This window comes from Zootermopsis nevadensis, unplaced genomic scaffold (assembly GCF_977971745.1).
Source record: "Zootermopsis nevadensis isolate Lab colony 2312 unplaced genomic scaffold, Znev_1.0 Znev_ptg000003l, whole genome shotgun sequence".
Classification (NCBI taxonomy): Eukaryota; Metazoa; Arthropoda; class Insecta; order Blattodea; family Termopsidae; genus Zootermopsis; species Zootermopsis nevadensis.
In genome coordinates, this window is record NW_028259135.1 from 5500666 (window position 1) to 5527563 (window position 26898).

The 26898-nt window shown below is 37.9% G+C and overlaps 2 protein-coding genes and 3 long non-coding RNA genes across 11 annotated transcripts in view; 3 read left to right on the forward strand and 2 right to left on the reverse strand.

Annotated features, from left to right (window-relative positions):
- Nucleotides 1–9: 9 nt before the first annotated feature.
- RagC-D (Ras-related GTP binding C/D) lies at nt 10–18418 on the forward strand. Of its 3 annotated transcripts, XM_022069919.2 has the most exons (9): nt 10–197; nt 2127–2287; nt 3083–3311; nt 6725–6902; nt 9623–9759; nt 11574–11716; nt 14028–14176; nt 15985–16174; nt 18010–18418. In XM_022069919.2, the coding sequence occupies exons 1-8, from the start codon at nt 195–197 to the stop codon at nt 16170–16172; spliced, it is 1188 nt and encodes a 395-aa protein (XP_021925611.1). In that variant the 5' UTR covers nt 10–194; the 3' UTR covers nt 16173–16174; nt 18010–18418. The 3 variants fall into 3 exon arrangements, with proteins under 3 accessions (XP_021925611.1, XP_021925624.1, XP_021925630.1); XM_022069932.2 differs by lacking the exon at nt 18010–18418 and having other exon boundaries at nt 10–173; nt 15985–17189; XM_022069938.2 differs by lacking the exon at nt 18010–18418 and having other exon boundaries at nt 12–125; nt 15985–17189.
- On the reverse strand, nt 3397–5480 carry LOC147874899 (uncharacterized). The gene is made up of 3 exons (XR_015532677.1): nt 5067–5480; nt 3819–4906; nt 3397–3672 (listed from the first exon to the last, which is right to left on the reverse strand). It is a non-coding gene; the product is annotated as an uncharacterized LOC147874899 (long non-coding RNA).
- Nucleotides 5702–6620, forward strand: LOC147874900 (uncharacterized). Its single transcript, XR_015532678.1, has 2 exons — nt 5702–6194; nt 6341–6620. It is a non-coding gene; the product is annotated as an uncharacterized LOC147874900 (long non-coding RNA).
- Nucleotides 18138–26261, reverse strand: LOC110832756 (uncharacterized). Of its 2 annotated transcripts, none has more exons than XR_015532676.1 (3): nt 25702–26261; nt 18630–18749; nt 18138–18361 (listed from the first exon to the last, which is right to left on the reverse strand). It is a non-coding gene; the product is annotated as an uncharacterized LOC110832756 (long non-coding RNA). The 2 variants fall into 2 exon arrangements; XR_002544039.2 differs by lacking the exon at nt 25702–26261 and adding an exon at nt 19331–20099.
- The window catches only part of Lpin (phosphatidate phosphatase LPIN), a 46403-nt gene continuing 40639 nt past the window's right edge, over nt 21135–26898 (forward strand). The window contains exon 1 of one of the 4 annotated variants that reach the window (XM_022069866.2): nt 21135–21413. The gene's annotated coding sequence lies outside the window, so the exon portion shown is untranslated. Of the gene's footprint in view, nt 21414–22750; nt 23005–26898 lie in introns of those variants that run through there. The other 3 variants (XR_002544005.2, XM_022069855.2, XM_022069874.2) reach the window with 3 other exon arrangements.

Below are 26898 nucleotides of genomic sequence, written 5' to 3' on the forward strand. Positions count from 1 at the left end.
CATATGATGTCCATAGTTTTGTTTCGTGAGCGTGTACGAGTTAGTATATGCTTGCTTGTACAATATCAGCAATAAAATACTTGTTCATGTGGCTGTTCTGCGGATAATTCGAAATCAAGTGAGGTGTACGATTTTCTCATTGTACTTTTGTCGATAAAAATAAAATACTTTTTGTAAGTAAGACAGACCATATAATGGTGAGTTTATATGACATCAAATTAAGAACATCACTTTTATACTTTTATAGCTGGTAGGTGTACCTTCGAAGGGATTTTTCTTTAAATACATCGATACAGGTTGTCGCCAGTGTGATGTCAAAACATTGATTCTGTTTTGAATTTCGTGCCATGTAATTCCGAAACTCGTTAAAAAATTTACCGATTTTCGGCAGGTATATAAAGATAAGTTTAAGGACCACTGGAAATGAAAGCACCAGTGTTGAAGGTAGTTCAGAGGCCGTGGTTGAGGTTAGTATGGTTAACATGCAGAATGCAGTGTTTGGAAATGTATGGCTTGATCAGTGTGAGTGAGCTGAAGCGAGGCCACTTACTATTTGAAAAAAAATTCTGTATTTTTGTAGGCCATAGGCTGCCAATAATAAAGTGTGTTATGTTTGTAGCACATCAGTTACAATATGTAATTGAAAGGTGTTTAAGAATTGGTCTTTAATGTATTTGGCAATTTTCATTATTTTGCATTCTTAAAACCAAGTTCATTTCCCCTGTGGTATGGATCATATGGATATGGAACAGATTCCATGTTGGCATGGTATGCTGTGAAAATTGATTATTGTAGTGGTTTTGTTTTCTTATGTAGCACTACTGGAATGGCAAAATATATTACTTGGCAGTTTTTTATATCGTCGTTCATATGTAATATCTGGGAACAGAGAAGTCAAACGACAGGACCTGGTTGGTTGTTAACCACCAATTCGGCTCTTGTATTGCAGTTGATCCTCCTCTGACTTATTGGCCAAAATATTACGTGCAGACGCTCCACTGTTTCCTTGGAGAAACAGTTTTATTTTGCACTTTCTTCACTACTGCCTTATAGCATTGTAAAGTGTAGTACTTTTGTATTGTCAGTGGTCAGCTATGGGAGGCCATCAAATTTAATGTAGTTCCTTAATCCTTTATTCACATCCATAACCAAATGCCTTCTCTCTCTCTTTCTCTCCCCCCCCCTTTGGGGGGGGATGTCTTGTTGACAATCTGAACATCAGCTTTGTTAGACAACTCTTAGCACAGGATCAGTTGCCTTTCAGTGGCGTCTGCTGCTGGAAGATTAAAACAAACCTTTGTGTAAGAATATTAAAGATTTTGGTCAGTTTATCAATGATACATTCCAAAAAATGTGTAACACAATAATAATTTAATTTCAGTCATAACACATTGAGAAAACAATTGCATGCCTGTTGTTTTTAAGGAACAAAGAAGATAAATAAATGCAAAGACTTAAAAACAAATTGAATTTGATCCCCCCCAGCCATTTTATACACTGTAAATAAAAAAATAAAAGAACCTGTTTAAGAATGTAAAAACTGGTTGGCAACGCTAAATGTTAGGCTTGCCCTCTTAGAAACTTTGGTAAAATGATTATAGCAAACAATATGACTGTGAATTTCTTTAATTTAGGCATGTACAAATCCCAGACACTAGGTCGCTATTGAATAATTTCTTGCTGTTACATTTCTTGGCCAGCCTGTTCACCCGATCTGTCAGCTTGTGATTTATTTTTATGGGCTACTTGTAAAGCGAAATGTTTCAGACACGTCTGGCATACTTAAATAATCTCAAATAGAGAATTTATGGAGAGATTAATGCCATATCACTGATTATGTTACTGTGTGTAATGGAAAGTTTTATGAATTGAGTGCAACATTCTTGGTGGACAAATTCTGACAGGTGTTATGTTAAGAAGTAACTTTGTTATAATTTTCCTCAGAAATGGAAAACACTTGTCTTTCAATTTACATTACTTTCAATAAATTGTGGTCAAACAGTGTATCTTTAAAAATAATGGAAAAATGCTGCACCTACGTGTATAAATGTCACAAGTCGTGGATTTTTTATCTTGTAATTTGTTGATGCCATAATGCTGGTAATTAATTAATTTCCTTTCTGCAGTCTTATGAGCAGGATGAGGATGATCAGTACAATGCTGGGTATGATGTGGGCTCATTTCCCAAAGATTTTGGGTATGGTCCTTTTGATCAAGATGGAGATGGACCTCCAGGTCCACTGACTGGCGAACAGAAGCCAAGGATTCTTCTTATGGGACTCAGAAGGTTGGTTAAAGAAGTGTGGAATGGCTGCTTATTGAACTGTCAGTACACCATTTAAAAAATTGCGTAGCTCAAATTTTCATTAATCACCTCATCTACATCAAAGCAACCTAATAAACTAAAAGTATTGACAAAAACAAATTCAGTAATAGCAACTGCAATCCACAGAAGTACTATATATTTCTCTCATTTCACAAAATATTTAATATGAGATTAAGGTGATATAATTTAACTTAATTTTATCTCTCATTAAATAGGGATATGATGTTTTTATCTGCATAATTTTATCTTCACAGTTTTAATATAAGTATAACATCTTATATTTAATATAGTCTGTGTAACTTAACTCAGTGTTAATTATAATGATTTATATGTAGTAATTGTAAGCATAATTTTGCTTTGGACACCGATATTTGTATATCCTGAGGATGATCCAAAATGGACTGAAACATCTCACTCTAGAATACACATAATGAAGAAAGAAGGTTATGTTGATGGAATTTTAATCTAAATCAGCATATACCTCATTCTCTCTGCATAAAAGAGATTCTCCTTTTGTAAGAGAGACTTTCTTTATATACAGTAAATGAAATATCCTGTAGATATGCAGTGAGATCTGGGGACAGAGGACTTGAATGCTAAATTTAGGGAACCCTTTAACGAAGAAAATCTGTGTCATATTTGTACTGAATCAGTGGAAATCAACATTAAAGAAGACAAACCATAAGTTCAATCACCCAGACTGAGATTGCATTGCATTGTTTAAGTGTGTATGCATTTTCTTTGTAATTTATTTAGAAGTGGAAAATCTTCAATCCAGAAAGTGGTGTTCCACAAAATGTCACCAAATGAAACATTGTTCTTGGAAAGCACCAATAAAATCATCAAAGATGACATCTCCAACTCTAGCTTTGTCCAGTTCCAGATATGGGATTTTCCAGGACAGATTGATTTCTTTGATCCAACCTTTGACTCTGATATGATCTTCGGAGGATGTGGAGCCTTAGTATTCGTCATCGATGCTCAGGTAGATGGACAATAATTCATTGCAACTAAGTATTGTTTTACTGATTAAGATGACTTATATCTTAATTGCGTCATGCTTGTGTTCTTCAATACAATACTTTTATTCACCGTCTTTACACAAGCTTATAGATTGTTAAAATCACATAAAATTATAACATTTCAACATTTGATATTGTTACATTTTAAAATGACGACATGTTTCGATGTTCATTCCATCATCGTCAGGTCTATCAATCAAAATTAAAAACTGTTGCATCTGCTGCTCTGCGTATACTGATTTTGTTCTACCCGTTAGATTTTATTTGTTTAACCTCCAGGCTTCTTCCATTTAATTTTGAGGGCTGCGCCTGGATGCCTTAAATCTGCAAAATCAATTTTCTTTTTTCATATCGTGATCCTGGCTACTGACATAGGAAATGGAATAATTTTATTTTAAAGAATTACTCAATGTATCGTAATACAAGCAAAAGAAAAGTAATCACAAAATATTTAAAGTATTATAACATACCGGGTTGTGTGTGAGGTGCGTGTCCGATATTACGGAACGGTAGACTGCAACTAAGCTGTGAGTATCGTGTATGGCTATATATATTGGGTGAAAGTTGTTTAGGGGGTTGGGTCGATGGACTGTAGAATGTTAAATATCGGATTGTTCGTGTAGATGTTACTGTCGTTTAAAGCAAGGTTTTGTTTATGTGTTCTTTGTATATGATATTTTTCTATGGTGTCTCTATGTCGCTTGTTTTGTATTATTTTTATAATGTCCATTGTTTTTTCTATTTTGTTGTATGTATGTCCTGTGTTTAATATATGCTTTGCATATGCTGAATGATCTTTATTATGTTTGATTGCTGTAATATGCTCTTTATATCTTTGACTAAAGGTGCGTCCGGTTTGGCCTATATAGGTTAACGGGCAATCACTGCATTTTAACCTATATATGCCTGGTTTTTCGTATTGATTTGTTGTGTCTATTTGTGGCTTTTGTTTCAAGATGTTTTTTATTGTGTTTTTTGTTCTAAATGCTATTTTTATGTTATTTGTTTTAAATGTTTTTGTTATATATTTGGTTTCTTTTCCTATATATGTGAATGTGGCCCATTTGTTTTGTTTATTTTCGTTTTCGTCTTCATTTATGTTGTTTACATTGTTTATTTTATTTTTGGGTTTTAATTCATAATTATTATATCCGTTTTCTATTAGAATTTGTTTTATTATGTTGCATTCAATTTGTTTGTTTATTGTGGTTATGGGATATGTATTTTTTCGGTTTATTAAGTAATTAATAGCCATCTGTTTATGTTCATTTGGATGGCATGAAGAGGCATGAATTATGGTGCTTGTATTTGTGGGTTTTCTGTATATTTTGAATTCGAAGTTATTTTCGTTTCGTATTATAGTTAGATCTAAATAATTTAATTTGTTATTTTGTTCTGTTTCTAAAGTGAATTGTATATTTTGATTTATGTTGTTAAATTCATTTAAAACATTTTTTATATTTGTATTTTTTGCATCATAAATCATGAGTATATCATCAACATATCTACTATAGTATTTGATTTGATATTTGTTTAATATATTTACTATATAATCATGCTCGAGATATTGTAAGAGATATTCTAAATAGACAGAATATAAATACAGATCTAATAAATGAAATTACAAATATAACTAACATTATTATTAACCAAAATTATTTCCAATTCAACAATGAATATTGGAAACAAGAAACAGGATTACCCATGGGAGCTCCCACCTCGAGCATATTATCTGAAATATTCTTACAATATCTCGAGCATGATTATATAGTAAATATATTAAACAAATATCAAATCAAATACTATAGTAGATATGTTGATGATATACTCATGATTTATGATGCAAAAAATACAAATATAAAAAATGTTTTAAATGAATTTAACAACATAAATCAAAATATACAATTCACTTTAGAAACAGAACAAAATAACAAATTAAATTATTTAGATCTAACTATAATACGAAACGAAAATAACTTCGAATTCAAAATATACAGAAAACCCACAAATACAAGCACCATAATTCATGCCTCTTCATGCCATCCAAATGAACATAAACAGATGGCTATTAATTACTTAATAAACCGAAAAAATACATATCCCATAACCACAATAAACAAACAAATTGAATGTAACATAATAAAACAAATTCTAATAGAAAATGGATATAATAATTATGAATTAAAACCCAAAAATAAAATAAACAATGTAAACAACATAAATGAAGACGAAAACGAAAATAAACAAAACAAATGGTCCACATTCACATATATAGGAAAAGAAACCAAATATATAACAAAAACATTTAAAACAAATAACATAAAAATAGCATTTAGAACAAAAAACACGATAAAAAACATCTTGAAACAAAAGCCACAAATAGACACAACAAATCAATACGAAAAACCAGGCATATATAGGTTAAAATGCAGTGATTGCCCGTTAACCTATATAGGCCAAACCGGACGCACCTTTAGTCAAAGATATAAAGAGCATATTACAGCAATCAAACATAATAAAGATCATTCAGCATATGCAAAGCATATATTAAACACAGGACATACATACAACAAAATAGAAAAAACAATGGACATTATAAAAATAATACAAAACAAGCGACATAGAGACACCATAGAAAAATATCATATACAAAGAACACATAAACAAAACCTTGCTTTAAACGACAGTAACATCTACACGAACAATCCGATATTTAACATTCTACAGTCCATCGACCCAACCCCCTAAACAACTTTCACCCAATATATATAGCCATACACGATACTCACAGCTTAGTTGCAGTCTACCGTTCCGTAATATCGGACACGCACCTCACACACAACCCGGTATGTTATAATACTTTAAATATTTTGTGATTACTTTTCTTTTGCTTGTATTACGATACATTGAGTAATTCTTTAAAATAAAATTATTCCATTTCCTATGTCAGTAGCCAGGATCACGATATGAAAAAAGAAAATTGATTTTGCAGATTTAAGGCATCCAGGCGCAGCCCTCAAAATTAAATGGAAGAAGCCTGGAGGTTAAACAAATAAAATCTAACGGGTAGAACAAAATCAGTATACGCAGAGCAGCAGATGCAACAGTTTTTAATTTTGATTGATAGACCTGACGATGATGGAATGAACATCGAAACATGTCGTCATTTTAAAATGTAACAATATCAAATGTTGAAATGTTATAATTTTATGTGATTTTAACAATCTATAAGCTTGTGTAAAGACGGTGAATAAAAGTATTGTATTGATTAAGATGAATAAAGTTTATTTTAGAAATTGCGTGGGCTAGTGTTATTTGTGATTGAGAAATGTGGTGGTGGGTATTAGTTGATTTAATCTGACATGTTTAATTTCAGGATGATTATATGGAGGCATTAAACAAACTTCATCTCACAGTAACAAAAGCTTTCAAGGTTAACCAGGGTATTAGGTTTGAAGTATTTATCCACAAAGTTGATGGTCTGTCAGACGATTACAAGATGGAAACGCAAAGGGATATCCATCAACGAGCGAACGATGATCTGGCAGATTCCGGTAAGCTGGATCATACGACACCGTGCGTAACGATAATTGACGCTGAAGTGGCATTCCATGTTTATCTCTTCTTGAAGGTTTAATTAGAGCAGATAAACAATGTGAGAAAATTAAACATTGGATTTAAATTGGTCAAGATGCGTTGAAAAATGTAGTGCGTAAGGAGTAAAACATAAAGAGTTTCTTTCTCTAGCATTGTTTATGATTTATATGGGTCAATAGGTAAATTATTTATTATGTTTGAACATTGTCTATTGAAATATATTTGATTTTCTTAATGTTTCAATAGTTTAGCTGTATTCCTGTCTTCAGGTCACTGGTTGTCATTATACTGACAGATTTTTATTTATTCTCGGTTGTAAGATTAGTGGTAATGCTTGGGTTTAAAGGGTCTTTTTAATTCTTTGCTAGCACATTAACTACTAGATCACTGGGTTGATATAATGGTAACCTGAAAATGGTAGCTGAGTCTACTCGGGAAACATTGTGATGTCAGATATTCGGTACTTTTACAGTGGACAGTTTGTGATGTAATAATAGTACAGTGTACTTCTGATTATCCAGTTAGTGACGACTTACCATGCAGATTTCTCTTTTCTGATTTGTTGATTTATAAAATTGCGCTTGTTTGTGAAACAGGATGTGTGTGAAGTATGTTTGCATCCATTTGCGTGCTTGGGTTTCAGCATGTTTGGTAGGTGGTTAAAGGGAGGACAAATAGAGGAGGGAGTGAGGAGAGGTTTGCATGTTATTGATCTTTATTGAAGTCTGTCTTGCCACTGTTTTTCAGTTCCAGTACACTGTAGTCAGTTAGTGCAGAAGTGTATTTGTTAAACCCTGTGTGAAATGGCTGAAAAAGAGAAGAAGATTGTGGTGGCAATGAAACAGGGTTCAAGATAATTGAAAAATTTGGAAAGTTGATATCAGCAACTAAAATTATCAAAAGATTTTTGCACCAGTGCACAGACTTCACATGTATGAACAGAAGTAAGTTTGTGGAACTTGCAAGAAATTGTGACATTGGTACTGCTGAACCTTTCTAAACATTTGGGCTTGAGATGGTCATTGCATGAAGAATTTAGTGGTGCCTACATCAGTGGTTGAACCAGAAAGGAGCAGAATTAATGTCTTGTGTCTCTGGCCACATTTGTGCACATAAAGCCAAGTTATGCCATGAAGCATGGGGTTTGGAAGGAGACTTCACTGCCACATTTAACCTTCATCGTATGGGAATAAGAGATTTCAAGTCCTGTGCTGCAGGGCTGCCAGCTGGCCAAATCTCAGGGCTTAATGATTTATCCGTATGCTAATGCAATGCATTGTCAGCTGGATCATGCATAAGCTGTGACACACCAGTGATAAAAGTTAAATGATAATATGTAATTAGTGAAATTGCTGTGTTAGGGGATGGCATATTGTTAATTCAGCAGGAACTTATTAATTTTGCATTGATTTTCTCTTCTCTTCTTTTTCCGGTTTAACAGTGTTTGTACATTTTCCGGTACCCTTTACAGGTCCCCAACCTTTTTCAGTTGGCTTGATCTATGGACATTCAGTAGGACTCCTTGGACAAGGGATCAGTCCGTCGCAAGGCACATTGATTTTAAGAATTATATAATAAACTAAAATCTTGTCTGCAGGGACATTGCAGTGAAAATGGGGAAGGAATTTGCCCTTTCCCCCAACTGATGTCTGTGAACCGCCATTAGAGTTTGGTTAGTAGGAACGCTCTGGCCTGGGAGCTGCCTTCAGTATTCCGCAACCGCAATTGTCCCCATTGCATAAACCATAAATGAATGACATATCAGCATATTTCTCATTTGTGTACTTTAAACTGAATTGCTTTGAATTTGCACAGTGCAATAATGTTTTGCAGCAACGTACTCTGGTGTTGGAGGCAGAAAACATGAGGAATACAAACACACAGAGCAACTACTGTAATGTACTGGTCAGTGAAGAAGAATGTGTATACACTGTCATGGCTGCTCAATGTATCACATTGCAGTGCAGATACGTGCTGTAGTGAGTTTTGGCAGACAGTCATGTTAGGATCCAATCATCCACGTCATTGTCCGTACACCTGCTAACCTCTTAACTTGCAGAATGCTACAATTGAAGGACAGTATCAATAATCAGTTTTCACCCTCAGTGGACTAGTGGTTAGCGTGATCGCCACTGGACCCAAGGTTCACGGGTTCAAACTTGGCCGAGGATGATGGATTTTTAAGGGTGATAACACAACTTCCTTTGGAGGGGAAGTAAAGCTGGCGGTCCCATGTCATAGATTTATGGCATGTAAAAGAACCTTACGAGCATGAACAAGATGTTTTGTAAGCAAAATTCAGTGGCCGTTTCTTACCCAAGTCTCCCCTGATTCACTACTAGATGGCTCTAGCAGACAAGGCTCGACTCGGGCTGTTGCTCCATAGTCAACAACAATAATCAGTTCCTTGCATGTACAGTAATGAGCAGCTTCCATTTTTATGGCCCTTAACGCACTTTAAACACCCATAACTCTAACCATTCTGAATGGGACACGTGTCAATATAGCATATTTTATTAAAAATTGGTTGATTTATCATTTGCCTTCAGTTTATGCACATTCTCCTGGGAAATTCTGTATGTGTGTGTTTACTTTTTAAGAATGTGAAATTGTCCCTTCATGTTATTTTCATTGTGACGGAAGGAATGTTTTAGTTTCTTCTTATTTCCCATTCCAGGTTATGACCAGATTCACTTAAGCTTCCACTTAACATCAATATATGACCACAGTATCTTTGAAGCATTCAGTAAAGTGGTGCAGAAGTTGATTCCGCAGTTACCTACGCTAGAGAATCTGCTCAATATTTTGATATCGGTAAGAGGATTTGACTAGTGACATGTAATTCAGACTAAATTGTGGTTACCAAAAGTGAGAGCGTGGGATTATCACAGTGTAGTGATTAGTACTCTGTTTCGCGCCTGGCTGGCTGTTTGGCTTGAGGTTTTCTGTTATTGCAGGCAAGTGTTCCTTCAGTTAAGCGCTATATAATACAGGACAGTCCCTTGAGATTGTATATCTTCTCACCATCCTTATCATTGATGAGCATTCTCACATCTTATTTTTAGGTGTTCTTCGTGCTCTGGTATGAGGAAAGAATTTTTCCACATGTGACAAATTTTTAAGCTATTTAACAAGAAATGATATTACACAAACATTAAATTACGCTTGTTTTACAGTGTTTCCGCATATTTGCCATTATCAGATTTATGTAGAGCTGTAGTGAACATCACACATAAATTTTGATTTCAATGTTTATGTTGCAATCCAGAGTTCAGTAGTGAATATTAATATAAAATTTATCAGATACTAAAATGTGATGAGATTTTATAAACTTGCGCACAGTGCATTGAGGTATTCATTAAGAGGAAAATAGGAATTTCAATGGTGAAATTCCCAGTTGTATAAAAAAGTGGTATTCAGACAGATGCTCTTGTTATAAGATGTTCGTGGTCATAAATCCATTGAATTACTTCACATATTCTGTTCTAAAGGGTTTTCACGACGGTAGATTACACTTAAAATTATTCATTGTCAGGACTTGGATGCCAACATTTTTTCGGTTTGGATTTGGTATCAGTTATTGCGGTTTCATTACTAGTCGTTTTTGGAGCTTTATGTGCAGTCTTATAATTTTATTTTACCATATATGTATTATAATCTGCTGACAAAACCTGTACTCAGGCGGATATGTTGATAGTTGAATGACAGAGACTAATTCTATCTAAGGGACCCAGCAGAGTAGGTACCTCTCTCCTGAAGACGGAGACAGAACCAGCCTCCGAAATGTCGTGTGTTTTAAAGAATAGACGATGGATTAGTCCTGACAATGAATGATGTTAAGTACATTACATATCATATTGAAGCTAATTTCCTTTGGGTCTAGCCAAATGTATCCCAGCCGTATTTTATTTTATCTAGTTCTTCACTTACTCTCTTTTCCCAGCTTCCAAATCTTCAGTTGTTTATTTTCTGTGTGTAACCAAACCCATACTAGTTCTTCCTTGTCCATCTGTAATATTCTTTGCCAACATTTGACAATCATACACAATACCTTACCCTTCCTACTGTCTATTCCCCACTCGAGTTCAGCAACCCCATTAGCTGCATATCTGGGTATCTCCAGAACGTTTTTACAAAATCTCACATGAATTGTATCTGTCTGTTTCCACCCCTCTTCTAATCCCCATATCTGTGCTCCATACATCAATCTCAACCCACATGCACAATCTCATGCAAATTCTCTGAAAGCTTCACTCTTAAATAAATTGAAGATATATTTACACCAAATGTATTTGGGTAAAGATTCTTGTCTGATCAGCCTATCCGTTAAATGTAGCTTGATTCATGTGACAGCATTTTTTAAACTGCTCTGAATGCCAAGGTAGTTGTGAATGACAGACTTAGACTCTTATGGCTTATTTGAAGTTAAAAACCTACCATAACCCCTAGGAACTGAAATGCCTGTGACAAGACAGACAGTTTCTGTACTAATATTTGAACCGAGGAGCTCTTAAATATAAGCACGACTGGTAACCACTATACTTCATCTTTAGCGTAGTCCACATTTACTAAGAGTTGACATTTTAAAATTATTGTGTTTAAGTTGCAGCCAATTTATTTTATTTCAGAATTCAGCTATAGAGAAGGCGTTTTTGTTCGATGTAGTGTCAAAAATCTACATCGCAACGGACTCGTCGCCTGTTGACATGCAGAGTTACGAGCTGTGTTGTGACATGATTGATGTAGTAATAGATGTATCTTGTATATATGGGTAAGTGCGTCTTTATTCTCTGACCTGATGCCACAGTGCTGATGTTGATTGTGTTAGATTTAGCAGATACAGTATGAAGTATGCCTTAATGTGGATGTAATTGTACAAGAAATCTTCAACGCTGGTAGCACTGACTATTTGTTGAGCTTTAGTGTTACCTGCCATTGGACTTGATTCTTAGCTACTGCCACGCACCTCTGGTTCTCTGTGTAAGTTTTCCATTCAGTATGCTTGTCAGTGATCCAATTAAATTTTTATCTAGAGGCGCATTGAGCCAGCTGTCCAGCTAAGCTAACATCTTTCATTTTTCTAACAGCATTGGGCAACTGTGTGATTATGTTTCTTGTTACGTAGTATCCTGTATTCACTTCAGCTCTTCATAGATCTCAGCATTTACCGGCATTTGTGATTACGTTCTTTCGACAAAGTAAGAAGCCACATTTCACACTCCTAGAAAGCAGCTGGCGTAATTATTGCCAACATGTATGTTCTGATTTTTATCATTTTGAAAACTGGATGGGATGGTAACTATTTTTAACTTGTTTTTGAATTGAATTCTTTCCTTAATTTTGTAAATGCTTTAAATTAGTCTAAGAAATAAAAATAAAACATATTTCAGTTTATATTCACATAATTTTGACTTTCTTATTTCATTTACTTTTTTTTTCTCCCTCCCCTTGCACTTGCCTATCTTTTTAAATTTGTTTACGGGTTGGTTTATGCTGATTTGCGTACCGTCGTAATTCCAGTGTACTGAAATGCATTACAACTGCTCTAAATTTCCTATCTGCTGTCATTTTGAGCTGTACAGTGTACAAAATCTGAAAGGTAGAAATATATTTCAATATGTGCGAGTAAATGGATGTTGAATACATGGTTTCTGACGTGTGCAATTAAAACTTTTGCCCACTGTGAATTCTTGATATTGTATATGCGAAAAGGAATTACTTTACACCAGCAGAATGTGTAGTCCTGTAGACATTAATTGAGTTATCAGTTATAGATCATTTCCAACATCGTTGCTTTCTGGCATGACTACAAAACAAAATGTTCTGGCAGTGTTTATAAGTTATGATATTTGGAGCAGGATGGTGCGTACCTTTCATGTGCCTGTTTTTAGTTGAATATACAGTGAAACCTCTATCCATCGTTCCCGGAACTATCGTTTTCCCGGATGCATCGTCCGTTTTGTTCGGTCCCGAATACATCCCATATAAAATAATGTTACATTTTCCCGCTTCTATCGTTCCTCGAACTATCGTTTTATCGCATCGATCGTTCAAAAATCTTAGTCCCGGCCCACAATTTTCCCGCAATGATCGTTTCTGAGAATTTAAAATGCTGGGTTTTGAGATAAATTAATACCGAAAGACGCACAATGTTTTTGGAATACACAGTAGTGGTAACCTGTTATGTCGCCCAACCAGCACATTCTTTTGGAATGAGGGTCAGCGGTGCAGGGGTGATAGTTGGAGTGAATGGCAGTGCTCATTGTCAGAAATTTTACGATTTTAATTAGGGTGCACTCATATTTCGTTCCAGCGATGCCAGATGGCATGTGCAGTGTGAATTTCTTCACAAATGCTTTTATTACAAGTACAAAGGAAAGGCTGGCGGGACTTTTCATTCTTCTGGTTCATCTCGTTTCCAGCGGTTCAGGGTCTTCTACAGCTACGTTTCATTGAGTTCGGCAGTAATAGTATTTCCATTCTTCCTGTTATTGTCCGCAAAGGGGGTTGGAGTGGTGAGGAAGACGAAGACGACGAATGCGAGCCCGAAGCTTTGCCGAGTTTTGCCGAAGCACACGCTACATTGGCGAAAGTGAAGTCGTTCTTTTATGCGCTTAATATTAGTGAACGTGACGAGGAAAACATTTTGAACGTGGAAAGTGCTCTGTTTGGTCTAAAACGTAAAGTTTCGACAAACCAGTTGTCCATTAAAGACTTTTTTGGTAAAAAGAAGTAACTTTGAAAGAGAAACATTGTTTTTTTTTAAATTTTTAATGCTTTCCCGCATCTATCGTTTTCCCGCATTCATCGTTTTTATTTCCCACCCCCGCTGAAAACGATGCATCGAGGTTTCACTGTATTTCTTTTTCTGTCCCACTACATGCCATGCAGGCTTTTGGGGGTAGTGGAGTTATAGCTCCTACTCTTTCTTGACCTCGGCACTAGATGGGGTGAGTGGTCAGCATCACGCCCCATTTAGTTGAATGTATTAAGGCAAAATTACTGTCACGTTATTACTGATGGAAGATACATGTCAAGTTTGAATTACTGACTTATTTCATTTTGTCTGTGTTGTTTTTCAGTCTTCGGGAAGACACGGAGGCAGCAGCATTTGATTCTCAGAGTTCAAGTCTGATAAAATTGAACAATGGCACCATATTGTACCTTCGAGAAGTAAACAAGTTCCTAGCATTAGTTTGTATTCTCCGAGAAGACAACTTTGACAGGCAAGGTAATGTTTAACCTTTAGCATACAGTATTTAAATTCCTGGGGTCTTTGTGTACATATGGAGTTAAATGGCGTTTAAACAGACTCAAAGTGCTGGATTTTACAAAATATGGTATATTTGTTGCATTTTTAAGCTATAAACTCAAAGTAAAAATTATGTTATTGAAAATGAACACATTTACGTGTATACAAAATTTCTTAATTTTCGACCTGTATGTCTACACGTCATTTACATTTGTTTTCAGTTATTTAGATTGAGAGTGAAATTAATACAATCTTTCTCAGAGTTCTTTGTCACTGATTCTGATTATGGCTTATCAGCAACAATAATGATTAGTTGCAAACCAGAAAAGTAAAAATGGCCATAAGGCGCACAGTCCTGTGACCGGATTCAACTCTTTAGCACAAATATCGCAAGAACAAGCTGCCATGAAATATTAGGTCAGTCGCTGTGACTCGGTCTGCTCAGGCTGAAGTGTCAGGGGCCATGGGATTACATTCCCTTGAATCAAAGGCTTTGTTTCTATCCTAGGAAAGAAATTTTATTCCAATACCTCCATTGTGACAGAGTTTATTTGAGAATTCAGAATGCCTCAGTTTGTATGCAGTCAAGAGGAAAATACGCTCTAAAAATAACTTTTTCTGCATTGTGTTCAGACAAGAACTCTTTTGTTTCATTACTGCATATCTGTGAGGTTAAGGCATGGCGCCCGCAGGCAAGAGAATGAAAGAACGAAGACTGCGTGGGAACTTGATGAAGACTGATGAAACAGACTACCTGACAGAACAACCTGTAATTCCACCTTCGACAAGCATCACAAAGTTTGCCCAAATAGGATAGGCTAATGAAGTGCCGAGACAAACAAGGGTGTTATTCACGACTGTTGCAAGCAGCTTCCTCCTCCTGACATGTGGTGCCAAAACGACACAGAAATTCCTGACTTGCCCACGTGTGAGTCTTGAATGAAAATGCAGGGAGTTTACCTAATCTCCATTTCCCCAGTGCCAGACAAGCCGCCGTACAGAAAATATTTACTCGGCTGAGGGTAAATTTTAACACCATTGTCCAATTCATTCCTCCAGAATGAGTTGTTGCACCTGTTCCATATAAAGGATATGAAAGAGAATACAAAACATTTAAGTCGTAAGTTAGTGGTAAATTTAATAACATAACAACGTGGCATTAGGTAGTAACATACAGTTGATAATGTTAAATGTGAGTGGCCTTATTTTGGAGAACAACTATAATAACTCAGAAACTTGAAAAACTAACGCAAGAACAAAACTAACGTAGCTTGAGATGGTAATGACCAAAATTATCAGAAGTGAAATGCAGTATTTTTTAATGTGAGTGGTAAGTGACACGTGAACATTTACATGATTGCCAAATTATTGTTCACCACATACAAAAGGTATTTCAGTCAAGGTTGGCATGTCCAGCTAATAAATAAATGACGTTTCAGTTAAGCCACCCGCTGACTTCTGAGCCCATTTTCCTGTCACATAGGTTACTGTGATGTGCCACTCTTACGATCATATTAAACATCACCAATTTTATTGTCACTGTGACCAGAAAAATGGTGAAAGAGGACATGGAGGTTTGGCAGGGGATGAACATTATTTTTGTTATAACAAAAGTCGTTATATTTGTGTCCATTATACTGAGAATTTATTGTATGAATTATGTTTTCCTTCAGCCCTTCTTCTTAGTGGTGATGTAGGTGTTGGATGTGATAACAGGGTATTTTAAATTCTTTAGGGTTCTGATCAGTTGATTGATGTTCAAGAGGGCATTTTACTCTTTGTTATAGGTATCATCGATTACAACTTCCTCTGCTTCCGCGAAGCCATTCAGCAAGTGTTTGAACTCCGTAATAAGAACCAAGTGCTCGTAGCACTTAACACGAATCATCATTCGAACATTTTAAATAGCCACAATGCCACTGTGAACTCAGATACGCAGAGTGCAACGTTAAACTCTACGGCCATTCAGAGTTGAAGGTACGAGGATGAACCCGTTACATTGTTGTTATTAGCGGAGCAGTGAAAATGGATGTTGTTCACAGGCTCCGGGATGGTTAATTGCAAGTACAAGTTTCTGTTGAAGGCGTTGGACTGTAAAATTCCAGTGTTGGGACGAATAATTTTGTTTTGATTGCCATTAAAAGTTTGCTCTGATCTCACATTTGGTAATGATGCAAAATTGTTTCGGTAATTTGAATTTTAAATGTACTTAATGCTATACTTTCATATTCCTTCGGCTATTTTTTGCGTTACGTCGGACCTGCTCTCAGATGGTATAACTTGCACTTGCGGGGGTGAGAGAAATCCTGACGTTTGTATTAGCCGCTTGTTTTCTCTGTGGGAGATATCGTTGTGTATATTTGGGCTTCCATAACCATTATATTTTGAAATGTGGGATCGTGTTTTGCAGTGAGGCGTTAAATTTTCAGTGTTTGCCCGTGCTTGGAAGACGATATTTTGAATTCCAAGTTGACGATGTTAAAGGCGAATGCAAGTGTGAAGGTGGCACGTTAAGTTACTGTGCGTTTCCCACAGTCTGTCACAAAATTGTTTTTCAGTGTCATGATTCCTGTTTCCAGGTCAAGATTGAAGATCGTCTTCATTTTATTCTATAAACTTGTACAGTTAAATGGCCGCTCCGTGACGGCTGTTCTTTGATTAAACCTTGAAAGATTCATAAGTATCATTTCACTAACCATGCCAAGCCTGTAATTGAGACAGAAGAGTCGTTTCAAGGAGCTTTAATATGAAATATTTTTTATCAGTTTCATGTTGTCTATTGTAGAGTTAAAGTTAAAATTATTTAGCACTTCTTCTGTATAACTGCATTCTTTATTGGGGCTTCATCATTTAAAAATTACTATCAGTGCCCACTGAAATTCAATAATACGTAATGTATTCAATATAAATGTTAATGCATGCCTTACGTTTACTCTCCTAAATTATTTGATTGACAGATTATTTTATAAAAAAATTACATATATTACCTAAGTGTCTGTACATAATTTCTTCTTCTTCTATGGCTCTCCGGTCCGTATTCGGTCCATGGCCTCCTCAATTCTCCTCTTCCATTCGGTCCTCTGTTAGGTCCGTCTGTCCAAGGCTTAGATCTAGGTTTCGAAACATCTTCCTTTTTACGGTGCAAGGTTGTTAGCCTTGCGACCAACCCCCCCAACCTGGGGGACCAGGTTACCTGTCTTAGTCTGACCTCTCCCCCTCGACAAATTTGGCTACCGCCAGCATAGCTCTTGGGGTCACTGAGATAACTCAAGCCCCACCACCACGAAGGTGCAGGTACCATTAAGTGGGGAATAATTATCACTACAACTGCCAATTAAGAGGAACATTAAATTCTGACAATTAAAAAACACTGGTACTGATACTAGTCTAGTGTCGTTCATCAGACAGGACAGGCAGCAGCAACAGCCTTCAAGTCCAAAGTTAGCATCTACCAAAAAGCAAAAAGTAACAATTTTTTATTCAAAATAGCTCACTAACTACAGACGGTCCAGCCCAATCCATACCCCACTACAAAATGTATCCATCTTTAATCGCATCAAAACAGCCTTGCCTTGCGGCGGCCAGGTATAGGCACGGAGCTTTAGCGCCATCCATTTCCAGGGCTATATTGAAATGATGATAACAGCGAGTGAATTCTAACTCGGAAGAACTAGTGTGAAGCCTTATCAGTAGGGACATACTTGGGAAAAGTGGTACTGTATTTTAATAGGTGGAATTTAATATTTATAGTTTGAAACTGTAATTTGAAGATCTAGTGATAATTACTCATATTCCTTATTTCTCGTCAGCAGTGGTGTCGTTTGTGAATATGCCTGAAGACCCATAGATTGGCTATGTGCATCCAAAACATACCATTAAAATATGTGCCGACACATAAGCGAACAGGACGCAGATTTAAGAACTCTGTAACATAACCAACGAAGGCAGAAGATATGGTTTATTCGCCATTCAGCCACCTGACGCGGCTTCTAACCCAAGAGTCTTTCATCAACTTCAGTCGCTGCAAAAGCTTCACTTTGAATATGTTGTATTTGTCCTTAGTTCCATAATTTGAACTTCACAATGACATACATTTGATTACTTAAACTCAAACTGACCCAAGGAACATTTCCCGCAAGTTTGTCAGGAACCTCCCAGTACGCTCTGAAACATACGAACATCAAAAAATAAATAAATAGGAATCATTCTGAATCTCTGAAATCATTCGTGTTCAGTCAGAAAGCGCACTTTCTGTTCTTGCATCTTACCATTTGCTTTAGAAATTTCAGTTTTCATCACGTTTTAGTGTTTCAAATCTAACAATTGCTATAAATTTTCTACAAAAAAAAATTCGGAAAGTTCCCTAACAAAGCGTAAACCGGAGTATCTTGAACAGAATTATTTAAAACTCAAAAGAGTTCATTATACATACCCTGCTGTCCGTAGCGATGCATAGTAACAAAATGGCCAGTGCCTGCTTCATGTAGCACTGTTTTGCATAGCACGGGTTTGTAAGTAAATTTCATTTCACAGAGGTGTTCCTCAGACTTTACTGAAAAAACAAGGTTTTTTTCATTATCACTTGCTTTTGTGTAGCATTTAAGGACAAAACTTGGCCTTTTTACAGATCAAAAGCTTCACTGGTTTTATGGAGGTGAGCTATTGTGATTGCTAGTGGTTGTTGCTTGAACTTTGTGCAAAATATCGGCTGCATGGGATCGGGACAATTAAACATCGCGATAGACTGTTTAACAATGTGCTATGGCACGCCGGAAGTCACAGATTTAAATATTTTCACAGTCCATTCCGGGAAAAGTTGAATGCGTCGTTAAAGAAGACTTATAAGCAAACAACGCAATAAATTTTAGTGTAGCTCGCCAGTAACCACATCAATCGGAATATTGTAAGCAAGCTCGGCTGGCAGTGACCTTGTGCGTGGAGGCGTGACCCATTTTGGTGCGTGAAGTGGACCTCATGAACAGCGTTCCAAGGCTGCGACGGGCCCGAAACGCAGCAACAAATGCGTAATCGCGTCAAAACATGTTTTGAAACTTATTTTTGTGTAACATTCCAAATAGAACTCTTAAAACGCAAAAGTTTCTTGCTGGTACATGTTATTACGTCGCAGTTTACCTGCCACAAAAGATTCGTTTGTGCCCTCGAAATAACAGGTGCTTGCTGTTTCCATAATCAGTGTAGATACCGACGTTTCAGAGAAACTTCAGCCTCGAAGATGTAGACAGCATGCTGGCCGTCTGAAGTCTGCCTGTTGCGTGCCAAAGATTCCAACATAGAACATAACCTACGATTTTGCACGGTGCAAAAACCCCAGAAAAGTACGATATTATCATCGACCTTGGTTTTTTTAGGATGCAAATGTGGAAATGCCACACAGAGTAGATAGGTCATACACATTTAATGTTAATTAAAACAAATCTGCGAATACTCTGTCTCTGGCAAATGTGGCGCGCGTGTGTTGATGTTGAGTTCACGATGTTAATTTCGTAAACAGTGTTACTTAACGTTTACTTGTCCAAAGTCTCATGGCCTCTCAACGTTTGCTGTCACGTTTTGAAGACTCTCATGAGAAATATTTATTTAAGCGAGCTCAGCAACCATTTTTACGTTTGAATTGCAAAACACACGAAGAGAGAGAGAGAGAGAGAGAAAGAAAGGAATGACTTGCAATATTTACACCGCCATTTCTGGCAGGTCTGTACTTGAGCTGAGTCTGACTTCACGAATTCTTTCAGTGAATTCTGTTTGTCTTCTTACGCAACCTGCATGTAGCAATCTTTTCTTCTCTCGCGGGCAGTCGGTAATAATTTGTCCGGTTCTTTTGAGGCTATTAATAATAAATAATATTAGCACCATATCCTATACCCTCCCCCCTTTCCTCCCGGTGGGCGCATCACCTGTGCAACGCCGGTAATCTTCGATCATACTCCTCGCCATAAGAACCAAATCTCACTTAAATTTAATTTTCGCTCATGTGTTGAGTGTGACTCCTGCTTCAGTGTGCTGACAGCCGTCTGGCCACTAAGCAAGCCAGGACATTTGAAAGCGTCGTCAACCGCCCGGTTTTAAGCCGAGGCATGAGTGCGTTCACACCACGGGCGAACGTTTGGTTGACGCAGTTGGTGCTGATTAGCGGCTTCGTAAATTAAGATTCCAGCAAAGAACGTCACCTATCCGAAGAGTTAAGTTTTCCTCGTTTCTGGGCCTACTTAAAAAAAACTAACATGGCGAGGTATTGTTCTCAGGAACAGAACGTATGTTGGATCACGTTTCGAGTCCGTTCATTCTAGTGAACAATATGTTTCTCGGAGACCCAGTGTTTGAGCATGAGCCCGCCCGTGTCTACTCGTCCACCGCGGTTCTCCAAGCGGAGATGCAACCCACATGACCACGGGCCATTGTTGGAATGCGCTGTTGAAACAACGGGACCCGAGATCTTTGTTGGCTCACACTGTTTCAACAATGATCTCCAAACAGCACACCTTTTCAATATTATAATATTCTCATCTCCGGCACCATTTTCCGAGTTACCGTCGTAGTATACAAACAATATCTTGAATATATTTCTCATTTTCCAAATTTTATTTTTAATTCGTGGTGTGAAATAGAGTTTCTGCCAGTTTTATGTGTATTTTTGTCGAACCTGAGTACTATTTTAATTAATTAAGTTGGCAGGAACTCCGGAAGTCTGTGCGGCTTCAGGCTAAGCCGGTAATCCGTGCTCTTGGCATTGTGTGTGGTTACGTAATGTGAGCTGCAGTGCCGAGATGTGGCAATAGAACTCGGCTCGCAAGACGTCGCCCCGTGCTAGGTAACACCATTCCCGCGCACGTAACGTGGTTAGCGTAAGCAAATTCCCGTTTTATAAGGCTCTGTTTACCATTTCCAGCAATGCGCTTGCGCAGGACTCCGCGTTTAGTTAGCTTCTTGGTTGGTTGGCGTCCACTCCAGTCGACTTTTAATTAGACATCTATCGCGTTATCGAGAAAGGGCGACTCGGTTCCATAAAATTGCACAAGTTGGAAGGACATTCATATGTAGAGGGGACTGGAACACGTGCTCACCAGCTGTACTGTTGGCAATCGTTTAAACCTGGCCGACCTTGACAACACTGCCCAAGAGACTGGGATGGGGCAACATCTGGCGTACGCGATACCGCTGCCTCCGTACGGCTGCAAGTCCCCGAACAACCCCGAAGGTATTTTGTTCAGAAACATTAAAAATCACAATTGTCCACGAAAGGTTATGAGAATCTTTTAAATTCGCACAAACGACTTCTGTCACTTTTATTAAAAGTTTTTAGGAAACTAAAATAGTGCAGTTTCTGCTGTAGAAGTAACAGATTTTCAAACCCTGCCTGTTTATATCTGTAAATTATTTTCAATTACTGTGTTTGAATTCTTCTGGAGTCTTGAAAACAACAAAAAACCAGTCAAACAGACAACATGTATGCATGCTGATTATGTTTGGCTTTGTACAACCCTTTTGAACATTCCTCAGTGTTTTGTTTAAATGTTTCGTCTCTTTGTCTGCGATATCAAGACGAAGATAAGTTTCTGACCGATCATGTTTGTTGGCATATAACAAATCTTAAATCACCTGACGTGGTATCTGTGAAAACGTGTGTGGATATTAAGCATCTGGAACTAACCTCTAACACGTATTTGTGTGTAACACTGCTTACTTTTAACTTTGGTTTAGGATAAAGTTCAGTTACTGGATTTTGTAAACAGAGTAATACATTTTTGGATCCAACCCAGCGGTGTGATTGAACTGACAACAATGAATTTTATTCCTGATTTAGATAGGCTGTCCAAAACTTCGTCTGATTCAGTTAAGAAACAGTCACCAAATATAAGATGAAAAATAAAACATTTGGTTACATATGTCGCGTAATTAATCATTCCTCAGGGGTGGGGCGAACAAAGGTAAAAGTTCGTGCGAGTGGCAGTAGCCCGGCGGCACAGAAAGTTGGTACAATTGCACCAATACAGTACACATTACAGAAGATAACAGTCGATGTTTTCACCGCCATTAACTGATCGATTTTCTAAAGCACCTGCCCACGTATGTTAAAAGTTTTCATTCGAAATGTCGCTTCGTGTCGTTAATAATGGATGGAATACAAACGTAATGCTTGAGTATTCGTGTAGTTACGTTTGTGGACCGAGTTTCTGTGCGCAACAACGGCGTTTCATCTGTGACAAGTTTAATTCCGGATCCGCGAGACAATGGGAATCGCAAAATATGTGTACCACGCTCTGGTTTTAACTGGTCACGCTGCCTTGGAACCTCGCAGATTTTGCGCAGTTTGACTAGGGTCGTAGTCATTGTTAGATTATACGCACATGCCTAACGCCTTTCTTCTTAGAATTCTGAAATGTCACATGGGAAAACAACTTTGCTCTCTCTTTTGATGGCGAGGTGCTATGTATTGATTCTGACTGGCTATTTGGATGAGGCGAGGGAAAACGAGGCGTGTGATTGGCTGGGCACGGAGGTGTGAGCGATCTCGTGTTGGGAGCGCCCCAGCTGTGTTTATCCGAAATGTGTGACGTTTGAGTAGTTTTACTTCCTGCGTCATTTGACTTGGTTGTTTAAGTTAATTCAGCGGAGGCAGTTAAGAGTCAGTAGCGATTTTATTGTTGAACGTGCAAGGACTATTTTGTTTAAGCGTAGCGTTTTAAATTCCAATTAATGATAATACAACGTTGTGATTGGCTGAGAATGAACGGTAAGGACACCTACAAATCGAATTTCGTCATAGGCCACAGCTCAGAGTGTCCCAGGTAAGAAACTTTCTCTTCTATGTTCTGCTTACCATACTCTAAATCAGTGGTATTCAACCTGGGGTACGCGAAGACATCTTAAGGGGCACGTGAAATTTAAAATATATATTTATATATATATTATTTTATGATAAACACTGAATAATCAGGGCCAGATTTAAGGTTAGCCACAGGAGAACCGGACGTAAGGACATTCGATTTGGGAGATTATATACTATGTATAACTTGAATTATACACCAAAAACTTTGGGGGTACAAAGTTGAGAAATATCTGGGGGTACGCGAACAAAAAAAGTTGAATACCACTGCTCTAAATTATCCATGTGCTTAAAATTAGTGGCGCTATGATTGTATATCGTGATTCGAAATTGTTAAATTCAGAATTACGTGAATACACTGGAAGAACTTGTAATGACAATTTACAGTCGAAGGATCAGTACATTTCAATTGAAAATGATTTCTTCAGCCATTGAGAATTGGTGAGGTTACGTGATATGTGTCTACATTGAGCATTATACTTGTTGAGAAGATGATTGACGCTCAGCTAGTCAAAAAACTCCCCGTTGTCTTTCGAACCGAAAAGTTTATTACGCTGTTCACAAAAGCCTGCGTCTCACATGGATGTGTACACCCAATAGCAACGCAAGACCGGAAGCCTTGCGTAAGAAAACAATAGCAAGTGTGTTTGTTTTCGACGCCGCCCGAGTAGAACACAAGACGGAGTTGACATACCTGTTAGGATGTCCACGTGTTTTCGTAACGCAGACCGTAAAGGGGGGGGGGGGTTGAATTTTATGCCTGGGTTAACGTGAAACCGAGTGTGGGTATCCGTATACATGCAATTAATGCTAGAAGGGGATGACGAAAAGTGGAATATCTTTAACCCTTTGAAGCCGAAGATCGTCTGAATATTATTTATGAATTCAGTCCGTACCGCGAAGAAAACACTTCACTTAACCATTAGAAGTCGAATCAGGCGGTACCACATAAGATTTAACAAAAGAACATCCCGGTCAAAGCCTTAATATGGAATCAGGACAAATTTCCAATCACACTTCGAGCACATAATCTGGTCATGAGTTAGGAAATTGGAATGAAATGCGACGTAGAAACACCGTGTGAGGATATTTTCTGTACACTGAAAAATAATCGTGGTAGAACACGGACAAGACCAAATTTGTTTATTTCGGCGAGGAGATTGTGGGAAGCAAAGACCATAATCTCCCCCTCCCTCCAGATAAAATTATATTGGGTTCAAGTCCCGGTGAGATTTTTTTTCCTGTTTGTTGGGGAGTAATTGTGGTAGATGATTGTTAAAAGACAAATGAACGGAAGATGAAATAACGGCTTTAGTGACAGAATCGTTTTCGTGAAAGATTAACTCCGAAAGTTTTGTTCCGGAAGAAGGTTTTTAGGTTAAACACTTGAGGGAGACGAGAATAGAAGCCACATATTCAAGGCATGAACAAAATAGGAGCTGTATTTATTATCAGACCTGATTAATGGCCCTGACCACCCATTTCAGTTTAATAGAAAGAAAAAATGGGCAGTGAGATGTGTCTTTGTCAATAGATTACTCTGCGAATGCCGCACACATACTGTCGACACAGGAAAATGTTGTTGAATTGCCATCGTAAGAAGGTATTATAATCTGTTATCCAGAAAAAAAAACGCGTTGGCCTTGTCAAAATGTGTGGCTTTAACTGTGCATAATATTTTATCAACTGGAATACCGATTTCTTGTCGCAGATGGACACCGCCGTCGCACTGCCAAGGTCAAAACATTTTCACCTGATTAGGGGAACGTGGGGTCGCAGTGACGCAAGAGCTCATATTTATTCGAGTGGCAAGGCGACGGCGTTTTGTCGGAAGGCATCTGAAGTACTTGTTCGAGGCATCAACGTGTTCAGGAGTGGATGCTGCGTATTATTTGCGAGATCCTTTTTCTCTGTTCTCAAGCAGTTGATGTTAAAGGCTCGTGCTCTTGGATGTTTTGCTATTCACCGCAGCGTTTTAAATTATATCTGTTGTCCATTGGCCATTTTTGAGCTTACAGCACACCACCTAATCAAGGTGAGTTTTGCATTTATTACAGAGCCTTTTATGTTACACCAACACAACTATGGGACATTTCCGTATGAACCTGTTATTCTGGTTGCGAACGTCTGAAGTGTGAAATATCATTCGCAACTTTCGGTTTTCTGACAAGGCCAAAACCAAACAATGGCGAGAATGTTCGAACGAGGCCACAAAGAACGCTTGTGCTCCATTGTACCCCATATTCCCCTACTGCAGTCGTGACGTAAAACGCAGGGGGTTGAGAGGGGTAGCAGATAAGGAAACACAACAAACATTATTTCCCGGCAGGAATTCTTTGTAGGTCTTTGTCCCATTTCCTATATCGATGATGTCACTTTGGTTTATACAGCGCATGCGTTTTGCTACTTACAAGCTAGTGGCAAAGGCAAAGCGCACGCATTGGTCTCGGATATTACAACATCTGCACTCTCAACACCAAACAACGTTCTTTCTTTTCGATCTGTATACGCCTACGCATAAAAAGTAACCATTGTCGAATCCCCCCCCCCCCCCGGCCCCCAGTAACACTGCAGTTATTCTGCTACTTACACGCACGAGATGGATTCGAGGATTCACCTTCGAGTTTACTTAAACGTCGTTCACATGGCTACTACTTACTCTTATGGCCGGATGTTTGTCGAAATGGATGCTGTACGTCCACAGTTGTCTGTACACCTGCAGAAGTTTTGCGATAATCTTGGGTTTTAGCGTTGCGTGGACAGGGACGTTCTGAGTTGACCAGATCAGTTGTGCCAGTGGGTTGAGAATCTCTGGATGTAATCCCCAGGACTGAGCTAATTTAACCTATCTGGGATAAACGAAACTTTAAGGAGAGAGACATTTAAACCTCGGTTCACGTCGCGTTTCCTCCCACATGAGAGATCCCTGGTTAAGATATCAGCCAGAAAATATCCTTTCCCGACTTAAGGGTATCATTCACTAACACTGTTATCAGTGGCTGTCACGTGTGTGTGGTTTTTCGCTATGTGCATGATCAGATTTTGGCCGGTGGAATTTTCAAGGGGAAGGCTAGGAGCAAGTCACTTGTGCGATAGTATAATGCTGACTGCACGGAGGAGCTTATCGGACTGAACGCCCAAACAAAAGAAATACACTGGCCGTGCCACCTCAGGTACACAGAGTAGGCCCGCCCGCCAGCTCCGCTAGTTTCTCCACCGGCCAAAAACAACTGCGCCGACTATACCTCCGTTGTACACGTCGAAAATCTACCGTTTAATGCGGCGGGAACATCTTTCGTATTTCTGAGCGTGTAAGCGGCATCCAGTTCATTAAATCGCAATTGAAATCCCACCTCGTTATAAAATTACAATTCATCAACTGTTCTAATGGTTATATCTCGTGACCAAGGTAAATGATACGGATATTCAATGCAAGAGTGTTGCAAGTCCACGTTTAATTTGCATATTGTTCGCTGCCTGTGCTCCATTGTTGCTCCTGTGTTGTACCGGGAAGTCAGATTAGCATCCATTATACGGTCGCCATCCATTGCGTGTAACTCACCCACTCACAGCGCGCCCTTTTACATCATCCCATCGTCTTCCTGGTGTTCAAATTGGACATTTAAGTCTTGTTCACGCTAATGAAATTGCTTGAATGCAAGTCACTTCACAAATACTTCAATGGACTTTAACCTAACCTATTGATGTGTAGTACGTTTCAAGTCCGCTGAAAGCTCTGTTTGAAGTTTAATTAAAGTAGAAGCAGTTTTTAATTTTTTACTAGACTTGAACTGACTTTATTAACGACTTAAAAAGTGTGAAGTTCTATTTAACTGTTCAGTTTATTGCAACGTAT